Raw genomic sequence first — 16,460 nt, forward strand, 5'->3', positions numbered from 1 at the left:
GTTTCCCCATTCCCATAAGTAAAATAATTTGTACACCACGATGGTATCTCCTGCCAAACATACACAGAACCCAAGCAGAAGGAACAATCATCATCCAAAGTCTCAATAGAAATGGCTGCTCGAGCCCAATAAACCAAATCTCGGAATTTCTAGACTTTGTCATAAAACCAATCACGCAAAGACGACTTACATATGTCAGGGACACAAAAAACTTAATTAACCAGTTAGAATCAATAAAATACAAGCAAACTCTATTCTGGTAACATTAGACGTTGTATCGATGTAGAAAAACATGCCAAAAATGAAGCCATAAATGCAGCGATCATAGCGTTGGACTCTGAAACAGTACCAGCCAACTGATACGATACAAAAACCAACTAACAACGTACATGAAAGCCTTACTGCTGATTATTCTGAATCGCAACATATTTTAATTCAACTGAGAAAATTACAAACATATCTATGGATGCAGCATGGGCTTACCAGAAACAGCTGATATCACATACCATGAAACGGAGAAAGTTATATTAAATCCCAATCCAGTCAAATAATCGTATGGAAACGTTTAACGATTTACTCAGGAACAGAACATAAACCTATAACATTCAGAACATTTGTCGAGGAATGCAACACCATGTACCCTACGTTCAACTTGGGAATTCATAATTGAACATTTTATCGACAAATCTCATACCCTGACCTTGTGGTCTTCAAATGCCAGAGACGCAATTGAGAGAGTTTGCTCGACTGCAAAACCCACACCAAACCATCTGACGATATTATCTGCCACCAATCTTCAAATGATTCATTAAAGAAAGGTGAATTACTCAGATATGTTCGCACATGCAACAACAATATGGACTTCATAAAAAAGGTCAATTTCTCGACGCAAAAACTTCAACAACGAGATTAGAAAAAAAAAGACATAGCTTGTATCGAAAAGAAGTTAATGTAACAAAATGTCAGCTATCCTTCATCAACAAAAATAAGAGTAATGAAAAAAACTTGTCAGCACAACCTCATCAAAACCAGCCTAATCAAACAACGTGATAAAGAAACTGGAAAATAATGAAGGGCGATTAAACGCTGGCCATGGTTTTCCAGAAAACCTGTAATAACGTATAAAAGGAAGAAAAACATACAAGATATCCTCCTTTAAGCAAAATTCAAACACAAGGAGAGTACAAATGAACGGTCTGAGCAACAATTCATGCAACAATCAGACCACAACATAATGATCTTAGCATCTCTCTTTAATGGCTACCATCAAACTAAGCATGTTGGAATACAAGACCATTCAAGTGACTGAAGAAGGGATCCCACTTTGGCCCGAAACGCCGCTAGGAGGAATCACAATCATAAAACCTTTTCTCTGGGACTAAGGTCACATTACCAGGGTCAAAGCACTATCGATTCACTGGTTTCTCACCATGTTTCCCTATCACGAAACCACATTGATTTAATCACTATACCGTATCATAAACAAGGTTGAACCAGTGTGTGAAGTTGCCTTCATTTCCTTTTATATCGATTCGATTTTTCCGACAAACACAGATCATTGTTTAATAATAAATAATCTCATAAGAGTTTTTACTTGTGTTGAACTTATCGGCTAAGTTTTGGTACATTTATCTTTTATTTTGAGTTTATGGAATATTAATACAAATTGTACAATACCTTGAAACTATCATTTTGTTACGTAAATGGGCTATTGTAACAAGCATAGTTAACTTCATAATCGGCCATTTCATAATTTTCGGTTGCCATTTTGGTTTTATGACGTCATCACAATAATTAATTTGCATCAATTATATGTTTTGTCTGTAATTTGGGTTGTTAATTTCAGTTCAGGCGATAAAATGCTGAAACAGGCTTAATTAACAGTGCTTTAAAATTGTAGACAATGTTTTGGATTATGACGTCATGATAATTGATTTGCGTCAATTTAATGTTTTATAATTTAGAATGTTTGTGTAGTTTATTAAAAAAATATTGAAAATTGGCCGAATAAATCGTATTTTACCATTTTTAAGCAATATAATGGCGGCCATTTTGAATTTATGACGTCATCAAGCCTTTCCGGTGGCCCAAATTTTTGGAGCAATAGCTAATTTTGATCTACACATGTATGTGAACCTCTGTACCAAATTTGGCACTTTTGTCATCCGTGTAACGATCTTGCTGTTTTTTGTTGCTAAGCCACCTGACTAGTAGGCGTAGAGCGGACTTGCAGCGAACTAGTATATACTGTGCTATACATACACAAAATTGTGATTTTCAATTTAAACTTCTTCACCATTGCTTATTTGCATATTTGATGATTTTTTTTTGTAATTAGTTTGATATGTCCGGAAATGTAACATCAAATTTGATGAAACGTAGCATAAATGTCGACCTTTGTTGGTTTAATGGCTTGCATTAATAAGTGTTAGTATCATGTCAGTTAACTGCTTATTTGCATATTTAATGAATTTTCGTAATTAGGCTGATATGTCAAGAAGGTATTCATCAAATTTCATGAAGCTTGGTACGGATGTTGGACTCACATTTCTTTAACATTTGAATAAGACTTTTATCAGTGTCATTCAAATTAATTGCTAATTTGCAAATTTAATGAACTTTCCTTATTATGGAGCTATGTCCAGAAATACTGCATCAAATTTGATGAAACTTGATACATATGTTAATCTTTCAGTACTGTAATACTGTGCGAAGACATTAAGCAGTATCATGTCAATTGATTGCTAATTTGCATATTTTATGAATTTTCTAGGAATGCTGCATTAATTGTGACGAAACATGGTAACAGATGTTGATCTTCCAGTAGTGTTATGGCACGGAGAGATATGTACAAGTATCATGACAATTAACTGCTGATTTGTATATTTAATGAACTGTCGTAATTAGGCTGATATGGCAAGAAATGGTTTATCAAATTTCATGAAACTTAGTACAGATGTTGAGCTCACATTGCTGTAACATTGAATAAAGAAACTATGCAGTGCCATGTTCATTAATATTTAATTTGCACATTTAATGAACTTTTCTAATTAGATTGATATATCCAGAAACACTTGATCGTTTTTGATGAAACTGTGCAGATGTTGATCTCACAGTGTCGTAATACAATTCATTGACACTTGGTGGTATCGTATATGCGGTACACGTAATAATCAGTCAGTTTTATGATAGAATGCAAAAATGTTTGGCAACATCCTGTCCATTAATTACTAATTGACTTATTTAATTTACCTTTTGTAATTAGGGTGGCAACCCATATTGGTTCACGTTTTCACCACCATGGAACTCATTTGTAATCACAGACCGAATTAATGAATAGGATTCTATCCTCTCCAAGGACTTGTAATCAAAGTACCCATTAACAAACGGGGACTGTATCTTCAACAATGACTTCTTTCAAGTAAAATTCTTCAAGTTCGATGTGTCATCGCGATATGGATGCGTTGCGTTACCATATGGTATGGAATCAACTGTGTACGCGCGCACATTCTGAAACGATCTTTTTGGAGTTAGTGTAGCAGCTGGGCTACTGAACCCTCGTTCCAACTCCGGTCCGAAATAACAACATTGTTCACTTGTATTTTACTTTAACATATTATAATCAGATTATAAAGGGCGCGTTCGGATATTTGGTCGCTTACATTAGACCTCTTTGATGAAAATTAGCATATTATGGTGAAATTATCACCTCTCTAAATACTTTGCCAATAGAATCCTATGTATTTTGATGTGATATTTAAAATGGGGGCCCTCCCCTATAATTATTGTTTAGTCCCTTGCCAAGATCAGTGGCTAGGGTTAGAGTTTTAGGCTTATGCAGTTTCGTGAATTCAAAAGGAATACCACGCACGCGCAAGTGGAAGTGACTCTTCTGTCAGTTCCATGTCAATAATATCATTAATATAATAATAAATGTGAATTTTTCTTGCTATTTGAAAAGTGTCTATCGATTTTCCATTTCGTACTAAGTTGTTTACTCCATGAGCACTGTAGAAGAGGTTTCTGGTAGGTACCAAACATATCGTAGAAGGTGTGATTTCTAGGATTGGTGGGAACTGCGGTTGTTGGCAGATCATGTTGCTCTATTTCCTTATCGCTTTATTTGCTTTCTGTCTAGTTGTAGCTCGTTATTGCTGATTACTGCTCGTTACTGGCCGTTATTGTTAGTTACTGGATTTACAACCCCTACTGAGCAATGGTTAAGGAGGGGTCTTTAAAGTTCATTAGTCGTTTTCAGGGCGTCAGTCTCCTGCATCAATGTCAACACGAACGATGGTATTTCCAGCACTACAGTTTCGTCATGTCGCAGTTTCTCATCGAACTAGCCCTCAGCATTTTTCAGAGGTAAGTATTGTCAGGTATGCAATACGTTATTGTTCTACATCAATTTCTTCTCTCGAAATACCGCATGCGACTGGTTTCAATCTTTCAGTTTGCTCGTGGCGCATCAAAAGACGATATGGACATGATGGTTCTAGCTCTTGTTACGTTCGTTACAATGGAAGTCTCCAGTTTTAAGATTATTTGTCAGAAGCCTGAGATAGCAGAGGGGTCTAAAAGTACATGTTGTCCTTTCTAAACGAATTTCCACCACAAGCAAGTGAACTGTTGATATGGTTAACGCGTCTAAAAAATGAAACAGGCGCTCAATCGCAAAGTGTTGTTTGTCATAAAGACTCTGGGATGAAACTCGAACAACGCACCAAATTTCTAGGCAAATTGTGAAACGTAATCCATTTTGACACACCCTTAATCCATTGCAGTACCTTTCTATAATGCTAGAGTATTCATGATTTACTGATAGACGAGAGAGGCTCTGATAGTAGACGCATCATTAACTGCGCACTGAAAAACTAGAATGACTGGTTATCACAAAGCACTGTCCTAATCGAGCGTCGAAAATAACCAGGTGCCACGTGCCATTTGTGTCATTGATTTTTTCCTTGTGCCCTACAAGAGTACTCTATATTTTTTGGTCCACTTTGTCACTAGTTGTTTCAAAGTAGTTTACTGCACACCTCCCCCAATACATTTCCAGCCCCTGGATATTAAATGATCAGCCCTGGTGCTTAACGATAATGAATAGCAGTGCATGAACAAGATTAATACAGAATTTGGAGCTCTCCGGGGCGAACATTGATTCACGAGACAGGACCAAGATGGTAGATACGATCGACAGAAAACTGAAAACCGAAAACAAAAGTCTTGAAACGAAACAGCAGAAGCACACACCGCTAGGTAAACGACCAAATGCTACTAATGTCGCCGCAAATGACTTGAAACTTCCATTAAAACTTCCATTATTGAAATTTCCGGTGTTAGGGAGATCCCGCGTAGTTTCGAGGAGCGTACGCCTGCGTGAAGGCCGGTTAAGCAGACTACTGCTCCTGCTCACCAGATGTCAATCACTTGTTTTACATCTGCGTACAATTATCATAGTAATAAGTCGAAAGATACTACCAGGGCCATCGTTTTCGTCGCAGAGTGTCACTCACTCTGTAAGGGAAATTACGAGCTTTACAAAATCGGATAGGAGGCTGAATGAAAAGATGTTTGACAAGAATGCTGATTGCTATTTATTTTCGTGTCCAATGATAGATCATCGTGAAATTGCGATATGATTACAAACAATGAACGGATTTCCGGTGCGAAAGTTTCTTCCCGGATTCAAGGTATATTTGCCAAAAGTATGCCTTGTTTGTGCCGGGGCGTTATGATGGAGGGAATAGGTCACAATAAACTTTAACAAGATTGACGTTCAGTAGTTAGATGTGGCATGTGTAATCACAGTCTCTCCACTCACAGAGGGAGTGTGGTGTAATAAAGCGTCTGACAATACAGATATGCTGCTTTGGCGAACGTTAACGTTTATTTAAATGGAGTTTTATAATGTCTTACAGCATAGACAGTGGAACGAAAGACTGCCTATGGTTCCAAACACCCCTAACCATCACCACTGGGCTAATCTTTTACATAGGTAAGCGATTTCAGTTACATCTGCACCGAACGGAGTCGATGCGAATATAGTTTAAAGCATGCACATTAATCATACTATGAAGTGTTCTTTTATCGTATCCGGTTCTTGTGTCCAGTCATCTAACAGTCCAGTGTCTGGTCAACGAATAGTGCTTAGCACCAACCGATGTCCCAGAAATGATTGAAATTATCGGGGTTGGCAGCGTCGGTCGCTTCAGGCCAGTAGGTCCATGCGATAGCTTCATAGGGCTTAAGTTTCTCACGAAGTTCAGCAACTTTGTCCGGCATTTCGCAGGCCAAATTCGTTTTCTCAAAGGGGTCATCTAGGAATGAAAGTAAATAGTCGTTCAACATTTATATTTGCGTCATCAACCGATTGAAGATTCCTATCTTGATATGAAAAGTTGTATGGGTGTTGACTTTGTTCACTTCACTGTGCTTTGTGAGTTAAGTAAAATAGCCAACTGACCTGCGAGGTTGTACAAGAATACGTCCGTCCCTTTGTCTTCCGCCGGTGGCAGTGTTTCTGTTTGAATTTTAGTATTCCATGGTGGGTACCAACCGACTGTGGAGGCAACATACAATATTATATATTATTGCCTGAATACATGGGTTTAGGTGCCCGAGAGCAGGTGACAATTTGCCCGACGTGAGGAGGGCAAATTGTCTCCTGCTGCGAGGGCACATAACCCATGTATTCAGGCAATAATATTTTTATTACGCCTCTTCACAATGCTATATAACATTTAGTTACATGCAGGGCATTTTCAAACAATTTTACCATTATCGACCAGCATCAAACAGATTTTAATGCAAGTCCAAATAGCAGTGCGCGCATGGATATTTTACATCTAGCGTTAAGCGTCTACTTTGACGTCGAAAACATCGAAAGGCTTCATTGGCCGGGTAACCATGGAAACCGGTCAGTACATCGTTCACCAGCCCGCTAACATCCCGGATGTTCCTATTCAAATCAATGCACTGATTTGCAGTCACCTCGAGGCATTTAATAAATAGAATCAATGCCCGTCAAGATGTTGTGTAATTAATAAATATTGTGTTATAGTGACCTATCGTCACAATCGCCAAGTTCAGCAATCTCTCACCGCCCCCTCGTTCGCCCCCCCCCTCTCTCTCTCTCTCTCTCTCTCTCTCTCTCTCTCTCTCTCTCTCTCTCTCTCTCTCTCTCTCTCTCTCTCTCTTACCGTCTTACCGTTCTTTCTATACTTACAGGCTGTGTTGGTGTATGAGAATGACGGGAATCCTACCATGAGTTTGTAGTCACCGACTCTGAAAGCAGAATAGAACGGATTGATCAACTTTAGAGTAGGTCTTTGTGACAACTAGAACAATTGTGTATCTCATTTTAATTGTTTTCTACAGTATACATGATATATGATGCGCAGTGACTTTAATAAACGGGCACGTAATGTTAAATGACCCTACTTATTAAAATTTTGACAATGAGTATTGATGGCAAAGAGTTGTAAAAGGTTGAAAGACGGTTTCGACAGTGCTTTGGGGTAAACTTTAAACGTATGTTGTGTTATAGTGACCTATCGTCACAATCGTATGTTGTCGGTTCGAACCCGATTGAAAACTAGCAGTATTTAATAGTCGGAAGAAGTAGCTCCTGCAATCAATGACAATTGATAATTTGCGAGAACGCAGAATTGTTGTTCTTCCAGCTTAGATAAGATGGTTTATTCTCATCACATTACAGCCGTACCACCTTGATGGTAGGTTCACATATCTGCCTGCATTCAAGTTCGCACCAAATCTTACCAAAACATGTCGAAGCATTTACCAATGAGCACTGAACGATGTATTCAGCTGTTCGCGTCCAACGTTGCATCACAGGGATTTACGGGTGGTGGTTTCACTCAGGACAACAGAGTTATGCGGCAGCTAATTCCGGACTTCGTGTACACAGAAGTGATGATCGTGCACCTACTTTGACAGGCTGACAGAACGACTTACCTGATTGCACTGATGTTGGCGCCCAAAAAGCTATCTCTCGGCTGATCGGCAAAGTCGGTGTCGACAACGATGAGGAATTCAGTGCGAGGAGATTCTGCACCCGTCGAAAATGCTTCCCAGACGTTTATCCCGTCAATTTCTGTCATTGAGATTTTGCATTTGTCGATTAGATAAGTAATACGCACCTCGAATTGTAAGACTTAAAGTTTTTATCAAACTTGAAACCATTCCACTTCGAACAAAGAATGAAAATATTTTTAGGGTCTTTGTTTGTACTAGAGAAACAAGTTACCCAATATTTACGGGTACTTGAAATTCAAAATGGCCGCCATCCCTGTGTTAACTCAATTAGGCAATATATAATGTTCAATTTTCACAAAAACTAGCTGATGAACTATTAATTACTCCATTAGCTTCAAAATAGGCGTTCACAAATGGTACACCATGGACCAAAAAAAGGATCGTAAAGGTTTTAGAGTCCGAATATCTGTTCCCGAGGCACAATTTGAAATTCATCATTTTTCAAGAAAAAATTGCCATATATCTATCTACTGTTAAGGGACCATTAATGTATCTTGGTTTCGTCCAGATTAAACATCACAGATTTGTCCAACACAACATAATCGACCGTATCCATTAATTTACTTTACTACACATTTCGCTTTGGTGCGCGTCTAGATGTGATTTATTAGACTTACGACTGGATTGAAAACACAATTGGCAAACATAAGAAGACTACCCCACTAGCATTTGTGCGTAATGTTCGCCGAAGAAAGATGGACATACGTACCGCCAACTTCTCCTCCAACAACTCCTTCGACGAGGGTAGGATACATATCAGTGACATGGAACAAGCTGAAAAGCAGACAGAATGTGTGTTTCTATAAACCGTCAACTCAATCAAGAAGACAAGAACATTATTTACAGATAATCACCAAAGCCACGCACATGTTTTCCCCCGCGAAACATAATGTTTACAACCTACTTCCAATGCATATAATACATAACAGTACACTTTTTATAGCGTCCAGTTTCCATCAGGATGCTCACTGGCGCTGAATAAACTTAATCACAAAAAGCTCCCTGTAAGAGGTATATTTAAATTTACGTAACACTTTCCAGAGTTGAAGCAGAGCAAATCTCATGGGGTCGTTGGTTCCATAAGAATGGAGCATGCAGAGTACACGAATGACCGGTCTTCGTATGATCTGAGTTTTGTCCTAGTGGGCCGAGAACAGATTCTTGGAGTACCCTGAAATGCAGCATCTTGTTTGTCGACACTTTCCCATATATGATAGCTTATTGGAATCGGTTGAAGAGGTAAGAATGAAACCACTGCAGGGCTATGTCTTTAATGACAAGATCAGCTAATCTCCCCAGGAGGATATTATAATCAATAGTGTCGAACGCAACAGATAAGTCGAGTAAAACAAGTATGACGTGTTGGCGTAAATCAAGTGACATTAGAATATCGTTGTGGACTTTGAGAAGTGCTGTTTCCATACTGTGGTACTTTCTGTATGCTGACTGAATGGGTTCAAGTAGTAAATTGCTGGTGAGATTCTCATTTAGTTGATTTACAGCAACTTTTTCTGTCTCTTTGGATATGAATGGTAAATTAGAGGTTGATCTTTAGTTCTTGAGTATTTTAGAATCAAGTGAAGGGTTTTTCAGAAGTGGTGTTACTACTGCCGATTTCAATGACTCAGGTACTTTTTCATCATAGCAATAAATTGATGATGATTGTAACTGAAGGTAAGACACGGTTGAGAATCCCATAGGTAAAGTTGTTGGAATAAGGCCAAGATGACACGATTTAGATTGTGATTCACTGGCGTAATTTTCCTGACTTCTTCAACCATCGTCGGACTGGAGGAACCTAAGTTGATGAGACTTGCTTATTGATGGGCAACGAATGGTTGTTTGGGTTGACCTATTGAGTTTGATACGAATGTTTACAATCTTCTGTACAAAGTAGTCGCAGAATTCACCAGCTGTTGAGTAGGTTGGAAGATGGTTTGACCTGTGCCCAGTTAAGCTTGAAACCTACCTACCTACCTGCCCATCTACCCACCTACCTTCCTGCCCACCTGCTACCTAGTTGGTAGGTAGGTAGGCAGGCAGGAAGTCAGGTAGGTAGGTTTCAAGCACAACTGTAGGCTGAGGTCAAACCAACTTCCAACCTACTCAACAGCTGAAAGGCACCGACCTATCTATCTACCTACCTACCTACCTACTTCCATCCATCCATCCATCCATCCATCCATCCATCCATACATACATACATACATACATACATACATACATACATACATACATACATACATACATACATACATACATACATACATACATACATACATACATACATACATACATACATACATACATACATACATACATACATACATACATACATACATACGTACATACGTATGTACTTACACACATAGATATACATTCATATCTAGAAGCTACGACAATTTGAGTGAAAACGACATTACCCCTCATGGGTGTATCCAGTCTTCTCAATGCCATAGCCGGAGACAAAACCTTGCAATCTTATTCCACCGTCGAAGTATGTACCCTTACTGCCTCTGTAAGGATGATTGGAACATCCTTCGTGGGTGTTGCCTCCGTTCTAAACAATTTGAAACAGACACAGATATCGTCAGGGGCGCTAGACGTTGACCAGGGGCATGGAGAACATTTGGGATGACCAGTGGTTGTGAAAATTGTACATAAATAAGTGGAGAGTAGAGACCTTTAAGTTTCCATGGTCGAATTGTAAGCTTAAGGTAGAATGTGCCTCGAAGACAGGTATTCGAACTCCTAAACTTTTACAATATTCTTTTCCTCTGTCACTTGTTGGGGCAGATTTTGAAGCTTATGGAGTAAATAATGCTTAGCTTTGTTAAAATTGGGAATTTAATTTTCCCCGTAGAGATAACACAGGGATGACAGCCATTTTGAATTTCAAATATCGGTAAATATTTTGTAATTTGTTTCTCCAGTACCAAAGTTTGCACGGTGACCCCTGATTGTCATTCTTGATTTTGAGAGAGAATGGTTGAAAGTTTGAGCAAATTGTTTAAATATTCCATTTTCGAGGCGAAAACTACCTTAAGGTAAGAAGAAGACGTCATTCATGTTTATATAGATTATCAGTTCTGACATCTGACTGACAACGGTCATTGTAAAATGAATAGGTTCTATTTCGATACAATTATGGAATATGCATGGGAAGCCTGTATTGGATATATAGACCCAGTTTAAAAGCATGACGGGGCTCATGTTTTACTAACAAGAGCTCGTTTGCTCTTTCCGTCGCGTTCAGCCATATACATGGTAACGATATCACTAAAAGGATATTATAAGTGGACCGTCCTTTGAACTGAGCGCTTGTGAGAAGAGAGAAACAATGTTTGATGACTTACATCGGAATGGAAGATAAATAAAGTGTTGTCCATCATTCCCTTTTTAGTCAGCGCGTCACAACAATGTTGCCAACGATCGTATCCATGTAGGTAATTTGTCCTGCATAATGCAAATGAAATATTATTTTATCTTCTATCACTTCTACATAAACATCTGTCCGTCTATTTATTTATTTATTTATGGTCGACAAAAAAGAAGTTTCCCATATTTAACAAGAGGGATACAGGCAGCTGTGGCGTATTCTTGAGGCTCACCCACCCGAGAAGTAGACAAGCGATGGGAATAGCTATGGCCGTTGTGTACGCTTTATTTATCAAAACAATACTTTTTCGGTTGTTCAGTAATTCCAAGTCTACGTCCAATGTGACTATCTTGTATATATGACCAATGAGTACAAAAGTGAAAGCTTTGGTCGGATGACATGCGTTTTTACACTAAAAGCTTGCATAAGCATTTATGAAAGCCGTATTCGGAAGTGGAAATCGTTGGAGCACAAAGAATTATACAGATTAAGTACAAAGAATAAAGCAGATTAAACTTGTACCGTAATAAATCCTTCGGTTTTCATCAGAATACAAGGATACATGTCATAATACTGCTGTGGTACCTGCGTCATAAATTGAAATAAAATTGTCAATACGAATGACCCGATTTTTTTATATATCTGGTGTGAGCCCAGCTCAAATAAACGACAAGGGCAAAGAAATATAAAAGTAGGAATTTACAAACATTATTTGAATATGTTTGAGTATGTTATAGCTGCGCAGTATTGGAAATACAGGTGAATCACTAGGTTTGATAACAAGGCAGGTACAAGCGCCCTCCATAGTCCCTAACTGATTTGAGTCACATGCCATCTTGTGACCGTGATTTCAAAATAGGAGTATGGAAAGTAAAATTTATCATGAACATGAATGGTGTGAGCCGCAGAGCAATGTCGCTTGCTTGAGCAAATGTAGACGAGACCGCAACCCATCAACGTTTGTGTAGGAAGCTTTAACTTCATTGTAACGGTCCTTGCATGGTCCCTCCAAGTAATTTTGTAAACATCGGGCGTACCAACCTCGGTCATTTCAGGCTTATGGAATATGAAGGGCGCCGTATATATCAACATGTACAAACACGGTGAATCATTTTGATAATAAGCGTCTGTTCACTCCTGGCAAAATTAAGCAAGGGTCTTACCTTTCTTGGGGCGTGTGGCAGCTGGAAGGCACAGTACTGGAACATGGGAATGGATGGATCATGATTGTTGATGTTGGCGAGCATCTTCCTTTCAAACAATTCCTAAATGATTAAAGAAAAAATGCTTGGTCCGTTACAAAATGTTCATTCGTAAGATTGATAGTATTAGTAGAGTGGTTGGACACTAGTAAAGGTCGTTCAAGTACCCGGATGGAGACTGCAGACACAAAGAGGGAAGGAATTGTAATTTATGAATGAGTACCTCATGGTTTCACAAGACATACATTAGAGTAGTACGCACCTATAAAGTGAAAGATTTAGACTTTTGCTCACACTTTCCTCAATGAAACTTTTCAACCATTCTCTTACCAAATCAAGAATTTTAATCAGCGGGTCACCGTGAAAGGTTATGTACTAGAGAACTTTGAGTATGAGTGATAAAATAATAATTTAAGTAAAAAAATTTACACTGTTTTCTGACGTATAACATTTCACTTAAAATAAGAGTATACGAATATTTTATTTTCTGTCTGGATGCTTACGGAAGTGTAAACACAGGCATCTTCGGGACCGTCTACTGGTTCGCCATCATCGTGCAAGTCAAATCCAAACATTGTAATGTTCTCTCTCTCCGGACCTTAGGAGAAAGCAATTTCAAGATTTTGAACGTGAGTTGGCGGACAGTAGATGTTTAATACCACATCGACAGTTGATTTGTTGTTGTTTGGTTTTACTCAATGGTTTACGGTCAGTCATATCGTCAAACAGTTGTCAAATAATATTGAGTTATTAGTGGTTCAATTGCAGTGACACCTTAGATGGTACTAGTCAGATATTATGGTAATTTTAGTTGTAAAATAAAGTATTAGAGAGAAGCGGCGTAAACGGATGTTCAGAGTAATGGCGGTTGTCAGACTTGAGGGCGATATTGTGGCATGCAGACGGGAGTGATGGCGGTCGTCACCATACAGCTGTAGCCTGTAGTGAACGTGATGATACATTTGAAGAAGATTGTATAGTTGTCGGTAGTTGTCGGATGTCGAGGATATAGTTCAGTTAAGGGGCCACCGGTGCTTCGCTGAACGTGGTGGACAAAACGGTGAAATCGTCGTGGCGTTTGCAGACGCGTGTGTGGAATCATGTTAAAGTACACGATGTCAAAACATGCGAAAAATCGTAAACACCCTCGATATACCTTTTGCGCCTACGAAAGGTGTCGTTAAATCTTCATTGAAAATCGGGAACGTCGACCAACTTATGTAATATTTTCCCCCTTGTCCAATTGCCTGCTGTCTCTAAAATTTCCTAGACACAAATAAGCACCAACTGTCAGTTAATGGAATACACGAATTTAGTTCTTACCGACTTCTGATGTGGTGTGGGAATAGTAGTAAGCGCCTCCTTGGTAGAATCCATAGTAGTGATCAAATCCACGCATTTCTCCCGTTGGTATGAATGACTCATTACAGAATCCCTGATGCCATCTGGTAAAGAGAAGTCATTTATCGGTATCTTCAAGACCAAAAAGTCATAGCATATCTTTTAGTCATGTTCATCAGATTTATTTCAAGTGTACGGTGGACAGACGAAAATGGCACATCAAACTCACCCCTGTAAATCACAACGTTTAAAGGGATACAGTCGTCGGAACTGGGCTCAAAGGTCGTATCGGACCCACAAGGCCAATGTAAACACTGTATACCCCAGGTACGATGCTGATTGATAAAAGTTAAAAGATGTACGATATCTACATTCACCTTATCATTATAGCTGCAACATTTAAATTATACGATGTAGATTGACATACATCTTTTAACTTTTATCAATCTACATCGTATAATTTAAATGTTGCAGCTATAATGATAAACAAAAAACTCGCACAGGCGCAGTTTCGACGACTGTTTCCCTTTGTTCCTATCTTGCTTGGATGCTTAATATGAATATATCAAAAAAATGAATAAAGGCTTACGGCGGTAATATATTTCAGCCAAGTTCAAGAAAGCGGTCTCGGTTTGACTTTGTTAAATACAAAAGTAATGAAGGGTATATGTCTGATATGTTAATTTACTTGACATTACCGCTCGTAAGTTTCGTTGATAATATACTCTGACGTTACCCTTTGTAAGATTCGAGGAGCATGTTGGGAACAAAAACTGAACAAATTCGAGGTTTTTCTTTAACAGTGTCAGGCAATCGTGCTGCAATGCAATGCAAATGGCATTCTACATTTTGTGCAGTGTCTTGTGAAAGACAAGGATAGCCAACAATTGAGCTAGCATATGAACTGATGACAGGTAAACACTTACTTACATTGAGAGCGTCATGAGAAAAATGGATGATTGATTTAATGTAGACTAACGTTTTATAAATATATGTACACTCAAAATATTCAGTCTGTTACATACTTTCCGACTCCGTATGTTGCATAGCCGTTGTCCTTCAGTCTCTTCGGTAAATATGGTATGGTTGTGGGCACACCATGGGGGATGTTACCCATGAACACTACATGCTACGTACGAAAAGAACATGGGTTGAAAATAAGGTACAGATGATGAAACCCTACTGAGAACACTACCATCCTACTCTGATACCTTCTCCCAACACGTTTTACGTAAGCCTATATTTTATATTGTGTTGAAATTCCAAAATATTTTCAGCGGCTTTATATAGAAGAACATTCTGATTCCAAATGACGTTTTGCTTTTTAATGCAGCACCTCGGAACATTTTTGCATGAGCAACACAGAAAACCCGAATTACAAAGAGGACAATATGAGCAACGTTTCGGTAGTGCAAGACGAGGTAAGACTAATAATGTATAAAGAACATTGGTCTAGTTAGTTTGTCTGTGTTTGTTGAGGTAACTCCAGATTTACTAAATTGAATCATAGGGTAACCCGCTATATGCAAAGCTGACAAAAATTTACACAACTTCTTTCTGTGATATTTCACAAGTCAGCTCAATTTGGACGTCCATCTAACGTGACACGGGGAGTTTGGGAAAAGAAAATCTCAAAAGCTGATCAAGAAGTTTTCTGGTTTTGACAGCAGAGTCTTATGAACCAGCGATGAATGAGACTATGTACCTGTGAGCCAATGCTGGAAGCGTACCTTCCGGTCAGCAATGAAGCACGGGTCCTGGAATTAGACGATAAACACGGACTTGCAATAGTTTTTCTGCATTTTCCGCAAAACAATGCGGTGTGAAAATGTATAAAAGTAAGTGTGAATCAAACTTTTACGTGCAGTATCTTCCGTGTGTCAAAATCTTGCAAGTACCGAATATTTTTACAAATTTAATCAAATGCAAAGATCTTTAAAATCTACAGACTACCCGTGAAGCTTCGTTTCGATCAGTGAGAAAGAGATTAATTTAAATGAGCTCAAACCATCAGTACTCACGGACTACACGCGGACATGCCGTATAAGTTTTTCAAGATGACGCCTTTATCAGCAAGAGCTTGCAGGTTTGGGGTTAGAATGGTTTTGTCTTGCCAACTGACGTCGTTGTATCCTAGGCGTATCAAAGGAAACACAGGTTTGAATATTTTTTGCAATCGATCACGGTTATGGCAACGATTTACATGTTACTACATATAGCAAGGACATAAAGATAGACATAAAGGGTATAAAAGTGAGTTACTGTCGAACAGGCAGAGACTGGGGGAAGGAGAGAGGGATAGAGACAGACACAGACAGGCAGACAAAATTATATAGACAAAAATACAGTCTTGCAGATAGAGACAGGCAGATAGACAGACAGACGGACAGGGATTAGTGAGGAAAACTAAAATAATGACAAAGGAAAAGAGCGACGTACAGAAAACCACAAAGATTACCCAAAATGGAAAGACAGACAAA

At 38.7% G+C, this 16,460-nt stretch overlaps 2 protein-coding genes across 2 annotated transcripts in view; both read right to left on the reverse strand.

The window, feature by feature from the left end:
- The window catches only part of LOC139147039 (arylsulfatase B-like), a 53,218-nt gene that overhangs the window by 35,742 nt on the left and 1,016 nt on the right, over positions 1 to 16,460 (reverse strand). Inside the window, exons 4-9 of the mRNA XM_070717891.1 lie at positions 16,002 to 16,113; positions 15,686 to 15,737; positions 15,006 to 15,109; positions 13,963 to 14,084; positions 13,143 to 13,237; positions 12,601 to 12,702 (exon numbers count right to left, since the gene is read on the reverse strand). Coding sequence (XP_070573992.1) covers positions 12,601 to 12,702; positions 13,143 to 13,237; positions 13,963 to 14,084; positions 15,006 to 15,109; positions 15,686 to 15,737; positions 16,002 to 16,113 — 587 coding nt within the window. The remainder of the gene's footprint in view (positions 1 to 12,600; positions 12,703 to 13,142; positions 13,238 to 13,962; positions 14,085 to 15,005; positions 15,110 to 15,685; positions 15,738 to 16,001; positions 16,114 to 16,460) is intronic.
- On the reverse strand, positions 5,869 to 12,009 carry LOC139147718 (arylsulfatase I-like). Its single transcript, XM_070718884.1, has 8 exons — positions 11,960 to 12,009; positions 11,415 to 11,514; positions 10,482 to 10,618; positions 8,768 to 8,832; positions 7,978 to 8,116; positions 7,229 to 7,287; positions 6,467 to 6,562; positions 5,869 to 6,320 (listed from the first exon to the last, which is right to left on the reverse strand). The coding sequence occupies exons 2-8, from the start codon at positions 11,448 to 11,450 to the stop codon at positions 6,151 to 6,153; spliced, it is 702 nt and encodes a 233-aa protein (XP_070574985.1). The 5' UTR covers positions 11,451 to 11,514; positions 11,960 to 12,009; the 3' UTR covers positions 5,869 to 6,150.

Source organism: Ptychodera flava, chromosome 13 (genome assembly GCF_041260155.1).
Source record: "Ptychodera flava strain L36383 chromosome 13, AS_Pfla_20210202, whole genome shotgun sequence".
In the NCBI taxonomy this organism is placed as follows: domain Eukaryota; kingdom Metazoa; phylum Hemichordata; class Enteropneusta; family Ptychoderidae; genus Ptychodera; species Ptychodera flava.

Coding starts and splice junctions, on each gene's coding strand:
- LOC139147718 (XM_070718884.1), bottom strand. CDS start 11,450: ATGATGGACAACACTTTATTTATCTTCCATTCCGAT. Junction 10,619..11,414: donor TATTTATCTTCCATTCCGAT/GTAAGTCATCAA, acceptor CAAATTGTTTAG/AACGGAGGCAACACCCACGA. Junction 7,288..7,977: donor GCCAACATCAGTGCAATCAG/GTAAGTCGTTCT, acceptor TTCTGCTTTCAG/AGTCGGTGACTACAAACTCA.